Source organism: Bos indicus x Bos taurus, chromosome 3 (genome assembly GCF_003369695.1).
Source record: "Bos indicus x Bos taurus breed Angus x Brahman F1 hybrid chromosome 3, Bos_hybrid_MaternalHap_v2.0, whole genome shotgun sequence".
Lineage (NCBI taxonomy): Eukaryota > Metazoa > Chordata > Mammalia > Artiodactyla > Bovidae > Bos > Bos indicus x Bos taurus.
Window position 1 is genome coordinate 69,660,173 of NC_040078.1, and position 17,225 is coordinate 69,677,397.

General features: G+C 39.4%; 1 protein-coding gene across 5 annotated transcripts in view; it reads left to right on the top strand.

Annotated features, from left to right (window-relative positions):
* SLC44A5 (solute carrier family 44 member 5) overlaps positions 1-17,225 on the top strand; it is a 432,655-nt gene that overhangs the window by 363,629 nt on the left and 51,801 nt on the right. For all 5 annotated transcript variants that reach the window (XM_027536863.1, XM_027536861.1, XM_027536865.1 and 2 more), the window contains 2 exons: positions 5,778-5,862; positions 16,329-16,457. In XM_027536863.1, coding sequence (XP_027392664.1) covers positions 5,778-5,862; positions 16,329-16,457 — 214 coding nt within the window. The remainder of the gene's footprint in view (positions 1-5,777; positions 5,863-16,328; positions 16,458-17,225) is intronic.

Sequence of the window (17,225 nt, forward strand, 5' to 3'; positions counted from 1 at the left end):
GAAAGATTTTTCCTTTGGAAAAGCATTTAAAAGTATTTATTTTTGGTGTTCTGAAATCTTACAATTCAATGTAGGTCTTACTTAAAAAAAAATCTTTTTGTCTAGTCTTTGATGGGTCCTTTAATTCTAAAGAACTGTGACTCAGTTCTTTAGAAAATTTTTTTCTAAAAGTTTTCAGTTTTCAGTTCTTTAGAAAACTTTTTCTAAAAGTTCTTTAGAAAAATTTTTCCTCTGAAAAATTTTCTTCTGTTATTTCTTTTCTGTTTTCATTCTTTCCATTTTATTGGCTGTCCTTTTGGAACTCTATTATTCGTAACTTGGACCGCTTTGATTAGTCTCAATACCTTTTTTTTCCCCCTTATATTTTCCATTTATGACTTTTTATTCTGTATTCTAGAAGATTTTGTCAAGTTTTTTCCAGTTCTGCCTTTGATTTTTAGATTTTGTTAATCATTATTTTATTCTCTTAAAGCCCTCTTGTTTTCTAATTGTTTATAATAACATAGTATTTTTATTTATGAATAATCTGATTGAATCTCTCTGAAAATACTGTTTTTTAAAGGTCCCTTCTATGCTCTGAATTATTTTTATTTTATCCAGCATTGCTTTTTGTTTGTTTATTTTAGTCTTTCCTTTCATTTTCTGATTTCTCTTAAATTCCTGATGCTACTTGGTAATCCATTTTTACTATAGAAAGAATTGGGTCACTTGTGTGAATTTGCTCAGCTGCTGTGTCACTGGGTCAGTTTTTCCAAGGAGACCTCTGCCTAGTATGGGATAGGAACACTGTATTAGCTATTACATTTCACTACCACATGAACTGGTGGGAAGCTGACTGTCAGACATGGACTTTTAAAATGTCAGAATATGAAGGATTGTAGACTGGGGTATCCAGTTTCACAAAGGCCCTTGCTATCATTCAACAAAAGAGGCCTTTGTTTTTGCCTGTTTTTCCTGGATCCTAGAAGTCTTAAGTGTAGGACTATGGGGGGAGCACAGAGGTGCTGATTTGTACTGTAGACCTATATATAAACCTTTAATTAATCTTCTCACTTTTGGCCACATTTCTCATTTTTGAGTCCAGAATGTATCATGCTTTCTAACAGGCATATCATCAGTTCAGTTCAGTTCAGTTCAGTCGCTCAGTCATGTCCAACTCTTTGCAACCCCATGAATCGCAGCACGCCAGGCCTCCCTGTCCATCACCAACTCCCGGAGTTCACTCAGACTCACATCCATTGAGTCAGTGAGGCCATCCAACCATCTCATCTCATCCCTTCTCCTCCTGCCCCCAATCCCTCCCAGCATCAGAGTCTTTTCCAATAAGTCAACTCTTCGCATGAGGTGGCCAAAGTACTGGAGTTTCAGCTTTAGCATCATTCCTTCCAAAGAAATCCCAGGGCTGATCTCCTTCAGAATGGTCTGGTTGGATCTCCTTGCAGTCCAAGGGACTCTCAAGAGTCTTCAACACCACAGTTCAAAAGCATCAATTCTTCAGCACTCAGCCTTCTTCACAGTCCAACTCTCACATCCATACATGACTAATGGAAAAACCATAGCCTTGACTAGACGGACGTTTGTTGGCAAAGTAATGTCTCTGCTTTTGACATGCTATCTAGGTTGGACATATATCCCACCCTTTTTGTAGCTTTTCTATAGTGCATTCATCACTCAACACACTCTCATATGCTCTTCATCTTCCAGAAATTATTGCCCTCATGTGCAATTGTGAGCAGATCCCATCCTGCACATCCTTAGCTGGTATGGCAGTGTTTATCCCTTTCGGTATTTTTATTTTTCTATTTCATGTGTCTCAGGAAGGAAAAGAGATGGGCTTAAGTGCATCTTACCTCATCTTGAACTAGTAGTTTGTAGTTGGTTCTATTTTATTGTTTCATGATGGAAATATGAAAGTGAAAGTGAAGTCGCTCAGTTGTGTCCGACTCTTTGTGACCCCATGGACTGTAGCCCACCTGGCTCCTCCATCCATGGGATTCTCCAGGCAAGAATACTGGAGTGGGTTGCCATTTCCTCTCCAGGGGAATCTTCCCAACCCAGGGATCGAACCCAGGTCTCCTGCATTGCAGGCAGATGCTTTAACCTCTGAGCCACCAGGGAAGCCCTTCTTATATTTATGGTGGAAATATAATTCAAGTTAAATAATGAGTTACGTCCTTAATCACTTTTGCAGAATTATTCCTCTCCAATCATTACCATTTGGCTTCCCTGATGCCTCAGATGGTAAAGAATCATCCTGCAATGCAGCAGGCCCAGGTTCCCTACCTGGGTTGGAAAGATCCCCTGGAGAAGGAAGTGACTACCCACTCCAGTATTCTTGCCTGGGAAATCCCATGGACAGAGGAGCTTGGCAGGCTATACAGTTCATGGGGTCGCAGATTTGTATATAAGGAATCTGAGGACCACTGACATTAAAGGATATCAGGCAGGCTTTGACAGAATGAATACAGATGTGTTAAAAAACTGAGGAGGATTCTAAGATACTGAGAAACTTATTCTGAAATTGATCTCATTCATTCTGCAACATCTGATGAGTGCCTGGAATGGGCCAAGTACTAGGCTAAGTGTTGGGAAAGTAGATGGATATAAACATGAATAAGGTACAAACTTTACCCTTGAGGATTGCATTATCTGGCGAATAACAAGTTTATGCAGCATTTTGCAGTTTATAAGTCAGTTTTACCTAAGGTGGACTCTTGACACTTGCTGACTTACCATTCAGCCTTTTAACTACTCCTAAGGGACTCCAATGACCCATGCATGACATGCAATAATTTATTTATTCACTTAGGTACAAATTTGAGTCACGTGCACCATGCGACTGTGTAGAATGTATAGCGGCCTGTGTGGTGAAAGAGCCAAATTCACTCTTGTGGAATCTTTAAGTAGCCTTGTGCATACTGTGCCTGCATTTATAGCCAGATTCTTGAGCCATCAGAACTTGATGGGATTACAAACATGAAGTGGGTTTGCTGCTGCTGCTGCTACTAAGTCGCGGCAGCCGTGTCCGACTCTGTGCAACCCCATAGACAGCAGCCCAACAGGCTCCCCCGTCCCTGGGAATTCTCCAGGCAAGAACACTGGAGTGGGTTGCCATTTTCTTCTCCAGTGCATGAAAGTGAAAAGTGAAAGTGAAGTCACTTAGTCGTGTCTGACTCTTAGCGACCCCATGGACTATAGCCCACCAGGCTCCTCCATCCATGGGATTTTCCAGGCAAGAGTACTGGAGTAGGGTGCCATTGCCTTCTCCGGAAGTGGGTTTATTTCCCCCTTATTATTGCCTTCAATAATGTTCTTTCAAATTTCTTTTGTTCTTGTTTTGGCATCTTGGGTATCTTCCATAGCTTTCTAAACACTTTCTGTTAAAAAGTTCAGTGTAGTCCAATTTAAAATTTGAGTCCATCTCTTCCAATTCCCCAGCTCAGGTTTGAACTCTGCAAGAGAACTTAAGAGTGGGCCTGTTCTGTTATTTTCCTTCTCTTCCCTCCCTCCTGGTTTTAGCGCTTTGTGTTGTGACATATAGAAGGAGAAAGAGTGTCTGTTACTTTCCTGGCCAGTGCCCTAGTCCCACATGGTTGTTACTACTGAAACTAAGATGTAACTGACTATCCATACACTCTCTCCTTGACAAAGCCTGGCTCTCTCATGGTGTGAAAGTGGAAATTCTCTGGGGAAGTCCTTACTGACTAGTCTTTTGATCTGAGAAATGAGTTTTGGCTTTCTCTCCACCAAACCCCTTCAGCTCCATCCCTAGTGATTCATCTCCAGTCTCTTATCAGGTGATGTACCACCAGGAAGATGCAAGCCCATTTCCTTGGCTCCATACCCTTCCATGACAGACCACTTCAGTGCTGTTCTCCATCTGCACCATTGGTCTATTTCCACTCTCTTGTGGTTTCTGGGTCTCACATTTCTCTGCTAAAATGGGTAGAGGGCTGTAGTAAGTCTGCCACACAAAGCAGTATCCAGCTGGAAACCGAGATGCTGGTCCGCCCTTCCCATGTCCATGTGTGCTCAGTCGCTTTAGTCACGTCTGACACTTTGAGACTTTGTGGCAGCCTGCCATACCGTCCCAGCCATAGCCTGGGACTATAGCTTGCCAGGCTCCTCTGTCCATGGGATTCTTCAGGCAAGAATACTGGAGTGGGTCATATATTCCTCCAGGAGATCTTCCCAACCCCAGGATCGAACACAAATCTCTTATGTCTTTGGCATTGGCAGGTGGGTTCTTTACCTCTAGAACCAACTGGGATACCCTCTGTCTCTGTGAGAGATTCTCTCAGAGCCTTTGTGGTTTGAAACCCAGAAGAAATAATCCACCCTTTCAATGAGGAGGGGAGAAAAAATCCTCTGAACTCTGATGACTGTATCCTGCCAGTTCCACTGTCTCCAATCACCTCCCTCACTCATCTTTTGCTTATGAAGACATGAGCAAGAAGCAGCAGAAGTGATGCAAGGATCTAGCCCACATTTTCTGTGGAGAGCTTTTTTTTGTTTCTAGATTCAGATCCTATTTGGTGATTGTGAGTCAGCAGGAAAAATATAACTCAACAACCTATTATACATTTTATGTTGTATATGTAGTCATGTTAACTTGGGACTTTACAAGGTTCTGGAAACATTCCTCTTGAATGTATATGGCTATGTTCTCTCAAGATATTGTTTATAGACCACCTGTATCTGAATCAGTTGGGGATCACAGGGGGAAATGTGAATTCCTAGGGTCTGGGCTCTGAAGGGTTGAGAAGGAGTCAGGAATCACAGTTTTCAACACACACCCCAAGGTTCACTGATGCATACTAAAGTTAGACAGCCATTTGTCTTGAGCCCACCCTTTCCTATGTCCTCCCAACACCACTGTTCAGCAGGTCAGGCTGGTATTATCCCCATTTTACTGCTGAGGAAATTGAGATTTAGAGGAGAAACGTGGCTTGCCAAATGGCAAAGTCATCACTATTGCTAGCGAAGTGTGTGTGTGGTGTGTGTGTTTGTCATTCAGTTGTGTCCGACTCTTTGTGACTCCATGGACTGTAGCCTGCCAGGCTCCTCTGTCCATGGAATTCTCCAGGCAAGAATTACTGGAGTGGGTTGCCATTCCCTTCTCCAGGGGAATCTTCCTGACCCAGGGATTGAACCCAGGTCTCCAGCATTGCAGGCAGATTCTTTACCATCTGAGCCATGAGGGAAGATCCCCAATAATAAATGTCAAGTTATGCCACCACTATGCCCCTGAACATAATTTTAAACAGAGAGAAAATATAACTAAATTTACCTTTTTTCAGATCACTGAAATAATACATGTTTATCTCATGAAACCCATAAAATATAAAATTATCTAAATAAATATAATGCCACCATTCAGATATAATCATTTGTTTCTGCATATAATGTGTTATAACTGTTTTTGCAAAATTAAATCATATTTTGATACTCTTTAGTAACCTGCTTCTTAAATTCATCCATTAAATATTTTTCAACATTATTTTCAATGGCAGTATGATCTTTTACTTTATAGATGTGGAGTTCTTTATTGAACCAATCCCCTGTTGATGGACAATTTGATTATTTTGACTTTTTACTATTACCAAAAGCTACTTTAAGTGTTAGGCCACTTGATGGGAATTTGGGGAATATGTTGCAACTTCCTAGAGGAAATGAAGCAGATTTTTAAAGGTCATGTTATATTAAAGTATACCCGATGATATGAAATGATATGAAATATTTCCACAGTCACTAAAAACTATTATGTTGTTTTTTAGGAACAAGTCCATTTTGTTTTACTTTAACCTGCTCACCTGTACCAGTCCCTCCGTGGTGGTAAACCTACAGTGCCCTACCACACAGGTAAGGCAAAAAAAATGCCTCACTGGGTTTAGCAATTTTGAACATTCTTGGATGACAGAACTGAGAAACTCTATTTGAATTCTGGATGTGTGTGATTAATGATGAATTTATGGAAGGTGACAAGACAGAAGTATAATCTCATGTTTGTTCGTATACAATAAAAACAGGGATTAATCATTTAGTATCACTAGGAACCTCAGTGATTATCTTGTCCAACCACCTATTTTTATAAATGAAAAAACTGCAGTATAGAGAAGTAGAGATATTTTTCTCAAGATTAGCATTAGGAAGAATAAAGCCATCTATTGTAACTAATAAACTTCAGTTTTTCAGTGACTAAACACAATAGTTTCTTTTTGGCCATATAATAGTATAAGGCGGTGTTTGCAGTCAGTGGCGGCTCTCTTCCAGGCTCCTTCATCTGGTGACTCTGTCATCCCTTAAGGCCTCAGCAGCAGCAGCAGCATCTAGTTGCTAGAAGGAGGCAAAAAGCTGAATAAAGCACCCCTGTTCTAAGCCTTGGATCAGTTGGGTCACACATTGTATTTCTACTCAAATAGCGTAAACTTATAAGTTTTAAATGTTCAACCTGAGATGCAAGCAGGAAGGAAAGAAGAAATAAAGCAATGTAACTGTGGACTGAGCAGCCTCTTATGTACCATGAAGAAATGAAACAAGAGGCACAGATATCAATGGACAGTTCCTTTCGTTTTCTATAGTCTATCCATCTGTCCTCTAGAGGACCCTTCTTCCCAAGGGAGACAACTCAGAGTCCTGTGTGGTACTGAACTTCAACCCACAGTCTAGGATCTATGGATGATGGGTAGTCTCTCCATCAGGTCTTGACACTAAATGCACAATGGGGAACAGGGCTAGGGAAGTTAGAATACAAACTCCCATTCAGAAAGGGAGGAGGTGTAAGTGCACAGTGGCCTTTACTGCATAGCACAAGAACAGTCTTTTATTCTCTTTGGATTGTGTTCTCTGAAGGAAGTTCCTTATCTATAATCCTGTGATCCTTCGCTCAACAAACTGGAAGGTTATTTCCTGTCTGTCAACCTCAGGCCATACCACTGCTGAACACTGGAAATATGCCCTCTTTAAAGGCCACGTGGCTTTGAAACTCTCTTCCTGTTGTACAAGTTTATCATGTCAAAGATTATTTTAACAGTCAAATGCCTTTTCAGGTTAGGTCATGAATTTAGCAGTACAACTACCTTAAAAACTCAGTAGGATTTTGACTTATTTGCTTCCTCCTGGTTCCTTGTGCAAGTAAACCACAGCCAAAGGTCTTCTCTAGAAAATCTGCTTGCTTTCCTCCTCATGTCCCTCAAAGACTTTTGATAGCTTATTTCCTGCTGAGATTTAAGCCATCTTGGGGTATTAACATCTTAGTTCTGTGACCACCTCTACCACAGAACCTTGTTTTTATCACAGCCACTCACCCCCAAGGTCAAATCCTCGCTCTTGTCAGTACCAATAATTACCACCCTTAATTTCAAACATCATACTGTCTAATCATTTCAGTCCCTCTAATATTTCAACTCCAGTTATTCTTCTACCTCACTGGGACCTACAAACCACTCACCTGATACCCTTCAAAGTTTCCCTCAGTTCTATCATCTTTCCATCTCCTTCTTTATATGATTTAAACTCCATGGTCCCTCTTGAAAATCACTCCTTTATAGAACCCTCATACGGTAAAGAGTCTGTCTACAATGCGAGAGACCCATGTTCGATCGCTGGGTTGGGAAGATCCCCTGGAGAAGGAAATGGCAATCCACTCCAGTACTACTGCCTGGAAAATCCCTTGGACAGAGGAGCCTGGTAGGCTACAGTCCATGGGGTCGCAGAGTCGGACACGACTGAGCGACTTCACTTCTTCATACGTTATTGTGGCAATGTAAATTGGTGCAGCCGGTATGGAAACCAGTATGGAGGTTTCTTAAAAAACTAAAGACAGAACTACCATGTGATTCAGCAACTCCACTCCTGAGTATAAATCCAGAGAAAACTCTTAATTTGAAAAGATACATGCTCCTAGGTGTTCATAGCAGCATGATTTACAAGAGCCAACACATGGAAGCAACCTAAATGTCCATTAACAGATGAATGGTTAAAGAAGATGTGGTACATATATACAATGGAATATGACTCAGCCATAAAAAGAATGAAATAATGCCATCTGCAGCAACTTGGAGGCCACTGCTTAAGTGAAATAAGTCAGACAGAGAAAGACAAATACTGTATGATTATCACTTATATGAGGAATCTGAAAAATGATACCAATGAACTTATTTACAAATCAGAAACAAACTCACAGACATAGAAAACAAATCTATGGTTACCAAAGAGGAAGGGAGAAGAGAGATAAATTATGAGTTTTGTACTAACAGATAAATACTACTATATATAAAATAGATAAACAGGGTTCTATATAGACAGATTTCCTGTTTAGTACAGGGAACTATATTTAATATCTTTTAATAAAGTACAATGGAAAAATGTGTATGTATGTATAAATATGTGTGTGTGTATATATATATATATATATATATATAAAACATCACTTTGTTGTACACCAGCCAAAGTAAAAACAATACCAAGTTGTGAACGTGACTGGTGATGGAAGTAAAGTCCCATGTTGTAAAGAGCAACATTTCATAGAAACCTGGAATGTTAGGTCCATGAATCAAGGCAAATTGGAAGGGGTCAAAAAGGAGATGGCAAGAGTAAACACCAACATTTTAGGAATCGGTGAACTAAAATGGACTGGAATGGGTGAATTTAACTCAGATGACCATTATATCTATTACTGTGGGCAAAAATCCCTTAAAGAAATGGAGTAGCCATCATAGTCAACAAAAGAGTCCAAAATGCAGTACTTGGAGGCAATCTCAAAAACAACAGAATGATCTCTGTTCATTTCCAAGGCAAGCCATTCAATATCACAGTACTCCAAGTCTGCCCTGACCAGTAATGCTGAAGAAGCTAAAGTTCAACGGTTCTATGAGGATCTACAAGACCTTCTAGAACTTACACACACACAAAAATGTCCTTTTCATTGTAGGGTACTGGAATGCAAAAGTAGGAAGTCAAGAAACACCTGGGGTAACAGGCAAATTTGGCCTTGGAGTACAGAATGAAGCAGGGCAAAGGCTAATAGAGCTTTGCCAAGAGAATACACTGGTCATAGCAAACACCCTCTTCCAACAACACAAGAGAAGACTCTACACATGGACATCACCAGATGGTCAATACCAAAATCAGATTTTATTCTTTGCTGCCAAATTTTGGGAAGCTCCATACAGTCAGCAAAAACAAGACCGGGAACTGACTGTGGCTCAGATCATGAACTCCTTATTGCCAAATTCAGACTTAAACTGAAGAAAGTAGAGGAAACCACTAGACCATTCAGGTATGACCTAAATCAAATCACTTATGATTATACAGTGGAAGTGAGAAATAGATTCAAGGCATCAGATCTGATAGACAGAGTGCCCGAAGAACTATGGACGAAGGTTCATGACATTGTACAGGAGGCAGTGATCAAGACCATCCCCATGAAAAAGAAATGCAGAAAGGCAAAATGGTTGTCTGAGGAGGCCTTGCAAACAGCTATGAACAGAGAAGCGAAAGGCAAAGGAGAAAAAAGGAAAGATATACCCATTTGAATGCAGAATTCCAAAGAATAGCAAGGAGAGATAAGAAAGCCTTCCTCAGTGATCAGTGCAAAGAAATAGAGGAAAGCAATAGAATGGGAAAGATTAGCTATCTCTTCAAGAAAATTAGTGATACCAAGGGAACATTTCATGCTAAGATGGGCTCAATAAAGGACATAAATGGTATGGAACTAACAGAAGCATAAGATATTAAGAAGAGGTGGCAAGAATACATGGAAGAACTGTACAAAAAAGATCTTCACGACCCAGATAATCATGATGATGTGATCACTCACGTAGAGCCGGACATCCTGGAATGTGAAGTCACGTGGGCCTTAGGAAGCATCACTATAAACAAAGTTAGTGGAGGTAATGGAATTCCAGTTGAGCTATTTCAAATCCTAAAAGATGATGCTGTAAAAGTGCTGCACTCAGTTTGCCAGCAAATTTGGAAAACTCAGCAGTGGCCACAAGACTTGAAAAGGTCAGTTTTCATTTTAATCCCAAAGAAAGGCAATGCCAAAGAATGCTCAAACTATCACACAATTGTACTCATCTCACATGCTAGCAAAGTAATGCTTAAAATTCTCCAGGCCAGGCTTCAACAGTACTTAAACCATGAACTTCCAGATGTTCAAGCTAGATTTAGAAAAGGCAGAGGAACCAGAGATCAACAGGTTTGAATACCAGACCACCTGACCTGCCTCCTCAGAAATCTGTATGCAAGTCAAGAAGCAATAGTTAGAACCAGACATGGAACAGCAGACTGGTTCCAAATTGGGGAAGGAGTATGTCAAGGCTGTACATTGTCACCCTGCTTATATAACTTATATGCAGAGTACATCATGAGAAACGCTGGATTGGATGAAGCACAAGCTGGACTGGATGAAGCACAAGGTTGATTTCTGGGAGAAATATCAATAACCTTAGATATGCAGATGATATCACCCTTATGGCAGAAAGCGAAGAATTAAAGAGACTCTTGATGAAAGTGAAAGAGGAGAGTGAAAAAGTTGGCTTAAAACAACATTCAAAAACCTAAGATCATGGCATCTGGTCCCATCACTTCATGGCAAATAGATGGGGAAACAGTGGAAACAGTGACATTCTTTATGTTTTTGGACTCCAAAATCAGTGCATATGGTGACTGCAGACATGAAATTAAAAGATCTTGCTCCTTTGAAGAAAAGTTATGATCAACCTTGTCTAGCATATTAAAAATCAGAGACATTATTTTGCCAACCAGGGTCCATTTAGTCAAAGCTATGATTTTCCAATAGTCATGTATGGATGTGAGAGTTGGACTATATAGAAAGGTGAGTGCCGAAGAATTGATGCTTTTGAACTGGGGTGTTGGAGAAGACTCTTTGAGAGTCCCTTGGACTGCAAGGAGATCCAACCAGTCAATCATAAATGAAATCAATCATGAATATTCATTGGAAAGACTGATGCTGAAGCTGAACTCCAGTAGTTTGGCCACCTGATGCGAAGAACTGACTCATTTGAAAAGACCCTAATGCTGGGAAAGATTGAAGGTGGGAGGAGAAGGGGATGACAGAGCATGAGATGGTTGGATGGCATCACTGACTCAGTGGACATGAGTTTGAGTGGACTCCAGGAGTTGGTGATGGACAGGGAGGCCTGGTATGCTGCAGTTTATGGGGTCACAAAGAGTCAGACACGACTTAGCAACTGAACTGAACTGTACACCAGAAAGTAACACAACATTGTAAAACAACTATACTTCAATAAAATTTTGAAAAGAATTTTTGAATCACACCTTTATATAAACCCTCAATTCTTTTCCCCCCTCTCATTTACTTTCCTGGCAAAAACTCATTCATGACTAAATGCAGCTTTCTGCCTACTCCATGCCTCAACCTAGGCAATAGTGTGTTCTTGCAGAAAACACACACAACAGTCCATTAAATTGAGGGCTGCTAACCTCCAGGGTCCCCTCCATGCTGTCCCTCAATCACACAAGAGACCCTTTGTCCATTCACTAGCTACTCTGCTAGAAAACAATTTCACACCTTTTCCTCTCATCACAAACCTCCAAGCCCTCCTTCCCAGTCTCTATCAGCCTTTGACTTGGCTTCCTATTTCCCTGTGAAAATATCAACATTCAGTAGACAACTTTTACAGATTCCCACACTGACCTTCCTGCCATTATCTGTGTTCATGTATTTACTCTGCCTTCCCTGCTCTTCTCTGGAGGAACAGCCTGTGTGCCCAAGGCCAGCCCATCTGCTTGTGCATTAGATCTTATTCTCACTCACAAACTCCAGCATACAGCTCCAGAAATCTTCCGTTATTTTTTTATTACCATTTTCCTTCTCTACTAAATCATCCCCATCAGAAGAAAAACATGCTGTTATTTCTTCCATATTAAAAAGTTTTCTCCTTGATCCCATATCCCCTTACAGTTACTGCTTCATGTCTTTGTGGTTCTTTTTTTTTTGCAAAATTCCTCAGAAGAATAATTTATATCCAATGTGTCTGAATCTTCTCTTCTTACTTGCATTCAGGCTTTTATTCTTACTCCATTTTCTCCAAATGATACCATTGATCTCCATATATTTAAGCCAATGGTCAATTCTCTATCCATATTTACTTGATCCAACAGTATTGTTTAATCAATCCCTCTTCCTTAAAGTGCTTTCTTCACTTGGCTCCTAGGACATAGCATTCTCTTTCTTCTTAATTCTCTGGATCCTCCCTCTCAGTATTCTTTGATGGTTTCTCCTCATCTTCCCAGCACCTTGTAAACACTGGGGTTTCCTCCTCCACCAGGCTTAGCCCTCTTCAAAATTTTTATTTACCCTTTTGGTGATCACACCTAGTCTTTTGGTTTTACTACCATCTATATACCACCCTTCCTAGTTTATATATGTATATTCCCAGGACTCCAGTTCTTTTTATCCAACCACCTATGTCATGTCTCTACATGGATATTTAGTTGGCATCTCAAATTTAACATGTCCAAACTCAATCCCTGAAAGCCTCTGCCTTTATCCCTAAAATTGTTCCCCACCCCCCACACCCGCCAACAGTCTTTTCTTTTTCAGTTAAGGCCAACTCTAAAACCATGGAATCACCCTTGATCCCTCTTATCTCTTGTACTCATATTTGAGCTGTGAGCTAATTCCTCTGGTCTCCATTCAAAATATACCCAGGACCAAATTACTTTTAACCATCTCCTCCTCTTTTCAAGGAGCCAGTATATTGTTTCAGTGACCCCTGACTGGTCTCTCTGCCTCTATTCTTGCCCCTGCCTCCAGTCCCTTAGTCTCTTCTCCACCCAGCAGCCAGTGTGATCCTGTTAAATGTCAGTCACATTATATCCCTCCTTTGCTCAGGCCCCTTTCCCTCAATAGCCTCCCAAGTTACTCATATTAAAAGCCAAAGTCCTAACAATGTCCTCCAAGGTCCTTCACTGCATGCCTGACTCTGACCACATTTGCTCTGTTTCTCCCTCTGCTCACTGCACTCAAGTTATAGTGACCATCCATTGTCTTCAAAGGATCCAAGAAAGCACCTAGACTTTGCTGTTCTCCCTGCCTAGCCTCCTCTTTCTCCAGAGGACTACAGTTTGATCACTAGTCTTCAAGTCTTCCTCAAATATTACCTTTTCAGTGACACCTCCCTTTGACTACCTGTTTAAAGTCATAATCCCATCCTGGTTCCTTTCATCATCTGGCCTTTCTAGCCTTATTTTTCTCTATAACAGCTACTATCATTTTGGGTGCTTAGTCGCTCAGTCATCTCCGAGTCTTTGCTCCCCCATGGACTGTAGCCTGCCAGGCTCCTCTGTTGATGGGATTCTCCAGGCAAGAATACTTAGAGCAAACAATTTTACTTATTTGTTATTACCCATCTCTTCCTACTAGAATGTACTAGAATGTACTGCTTGAGGGTAGGGATTTTTATCTCTTTTGTTCACTGCTGTGTCCCCAGTGCCTAGAACAGGCTCAGAGTAGGTGACTGATAAATATTTGTTGAATTAAAGAGTAAATGAATGAATGAGAGAATTAATATTTTACTATTCCCAGTCTAGAAAATCTTCCACTATACTATACAAATCCATCATTCTCATGATGAAACAAAAAATCCTTCCACACTATGCTTTTTGTTAAACATTTCAGTTACTAGATCCTTTCTTCATTGGAACTGTACTGTTTTAATCTTCAGTGTAACTTTCTCTTCCGCTCACCAAATCCTAATTTATATTAGAGTATTAATTGCATATGAACAGAATATGTAAAAATAATGATGAAGAACTATATTCAAGGTGCCCCTTTGTGGTTATACAAAGAATCAGAACTGAGTCAGAATATATATCAGCTGCCAATAATACAGAATTGCTCTCAGTCTGCCAGGTAATAATGCATCTACTGATTTTATGCATTATGTTTTCTGTTAACTGCAGCATGGTCCAGACATGTGTCATAAGCATTTAAGGACAAACCTTGATCAATTAGGCTATCCAACCTCAATGTGACCTTCATTTTTGGCTAATTATATGTTGATTGCTACTAATCAGCATTGTATTTATAGTGAACAAACACGTCTGATAGAGAGAGAGTAAAGAGCGGTTGCTATATTGTTTTTTAACAGCTCCTTTATGTTTGGAATGAAATTTGGTGTCTCTTTAATAAAACATTTTTTAACATTTAAATTACTTTCTTTTATATGTTGCATGTTTGCTCAGTTGCTCGGCTGTGTCTGACTCTTTGAGAACCCCATGGACTGTAGCCTGCGGGTTCCTCTGTCCATGGGATTTTTTCAGGCAAGAATACTGGAGTCGGTTGCCACTTCCTCCTCCAGGGATTGATCGACCCAAGGATTGAACTGACATCTCCTGCATTGGCAGGCAAATTCTTTACCACTGAGCTACCTTGGAAGTCCACGTGTTGCATACACCATACTTTTATGTGTCTAGTATACATTGTATGTGTGTGTGTTTATAAATTCAGAAATCATCATGGCCTCAGCTCAGTAGTTCCTACCATCATTTAAAGCCAGTGAAGGCATTAATACATTCAGTTTTTACTTTATAAATCCATTTAAGTGTATCAAACAATGGGCTAGTTCAGTTATCTTCCAGAGTCTTATAAGTAAATTGCCAAAGTGTAAATGTCTGTGAGTTAGCTCCAAACATGTTAATGGTTTTTTTAAGTTTAACTCCAATCAGAGTAAACTTTGAACATTTGTATTGACAATGACCTCAGTCTTCTTCCCCAAAATGTGAGCATGTTGGATGCTGTGAATGTCCATCAACAGTTCTTCAGTTTTCATATAAAGATACCTGTGAGACTTTCATTATTTCCTCTAGATGTGCATGAATGTGTGTATGTACTTGTGTGTGTGCACGTGTGTAGGAGAGACTAAGAAACAGAAATTACATCTGGAGGTGTGAACATGGAGATGGGTTGTTTACCTTTTAGAAACTTCTAAAAGAAGTTAGAATGCTGCTGCTACAAAACAATATTAACTATGACACTTGAGGTACCCATTTAGGTATCCACCTACTACCTTAGCTGTGGGGTCGATACCAAATGTCCTCATGTAGCAGAAACATGACCAAAAGATAGGAAAGAGATATCAGCTTAGCAGCTGTGTTTTTACCTAATTGCCAGTGGGGGCTGAGCTACAATCTGGCCAATGAGAATAGTTACCACAATATGGTAGGGAGATGGAGCAAGTCAGAGCTGAGAGGGCTTCTATAAGGAGGAACTGGAGGTAGAGGAGAGAATGTTCAAGAATTGACTGCAACTCTCATGACATCATGTGATCGTTGGTTTTTTATTACATACAAAAGCAAAACAAACAGAGTGCCTCCTCCCTGATTGTGTTTTCTCTCTGTGGAGTTACTAATTGGATTGCAGTCACTCCACAGTAGCTCTGTGGACTAGCACAGTGATCTGATTTGGTATTAATAGGCCCCTAAAGTTCATTAAAGATAATTCCATCAGTGACCTCTCTGCCCACATTTGACTGGTGTTGCTAAAAGACAATAATAATGATTGATTACCACAAATATCCCTAATTTTGTTAGTTTCTTATGGTAATAAACCCCCCAATTATGTTCTGAGAATTTACTGGTTATGATAGTTCTTAGTGGCATAAGTTATCAATGTTTAGAGCATTTTTAATTACCATTCTAGTCATACATAGGAAAGAAAGCAAGATTCTAACCCTGAAAAATGTATAAACTACTCAGGCAAAATTAATCTTGGATTAAACTCTTATCTACTAATTCAGAAAATCATTAAAAATTTCATTAAAAGTTCATCTCTGTCCTGTGGATGATGTCACATCTACAAGTGATAAAATTGCACACACACACACACACATGAACACCTGTAAAACTGGTACAAACTGAATAAGGTTAGTGGATTCTAACAATACCAGCTTCCTGGTTGTGATATTGTGCTATGGTTATGCGAATTATTACCATTGGCCAAAACTGGGTGAAAGGTACATGGAATTTATTATTTTTAAAGCTGTGTAAAGATCTACAACTATATCAAATCAGAAGTTAAAAATATTTTGTCGTTGTATTGTATCTTATTGTTTTAATAGCATATTAGCATCCAAGGGCAAGGAGTAGAGGTTGATAGCCGGTACATGAAATTTAATTTTTTACAATATGTTTAGAAAATTGATTTAAGTTTCTTAGATGGAAATTGGTGCTTTGCTTTTTTATTGTGATGGGTAATTTAGAAGTTTAACCTTGTAGATAATTCCTTGGTTTGTTCAACTCAATTCAATTCAATTCCTACCACTGTATTTATTTCACAGATCTGTGTCTCCAAGTGCCCAGAAAGATTTTTAACTTACATGGAAATACAATTTAAGTACAAAAACGACAGTGAATACTGGACATACTACAGCCAGTTCTGCCGGACTACTTTTCTTAAGCCTGCGGAGGTATATGTGTTTAAGCTTAAAACTAGAGAAGAATTTATCTTGTTTCAATCTCAAGTGTAATGTATTTATAACTGGACAGGCTCCAAAATTTTCTAGGAAATTATTACTAATGTTACCATTTCATTAAAACACAAATGCACGTATATATACAAACACAACACAATTTAGAGCATATCCTTTTGTAGACTTGGGGTGTTATACAGGACTATTAAGTCTGGTAAGTTAGTATGAACTATTTCCTGACACCAACAGATTCTCCACTTGGATGGATTTTTTTGCTGTCAAGAGCTAGGAGCTAAATGTCATTTGCGGTCACCATTTCATTAATGTGGTGATAAAGCTCCATGGCTACAGAGTAACAAGAACTTTATTTCCAAACCTGATTTGATAATTACTCATTTGAAAAAAAATCCCCAAACACTACCTAGACTTAAGATTTATAAGGGACTTCTAAAACCTTATTATGTTAATTAGCTGTGATGGCTTCTAAATTAAAGGAGATATCATTTTTCCAGGAAAAAATAAAAGCATTAGACTGAGGATATAACTAAGACAAAGATACACACCTTCAAAGATGTACCTTGGTTTCAGCATGTCTGACTTTATTATTGTTGATTCTATTGAATTACAGTTAGGATATTTAAGAGTGTTTGTCAAACAAGTATGTGTGTATGATAATCTTACAATTACTCTCACTAGGGGAGTAATTTGGAATAAGGAAATTATTAGGGAATTGCATTTTTAAAGGACACAATTTATATATTGACT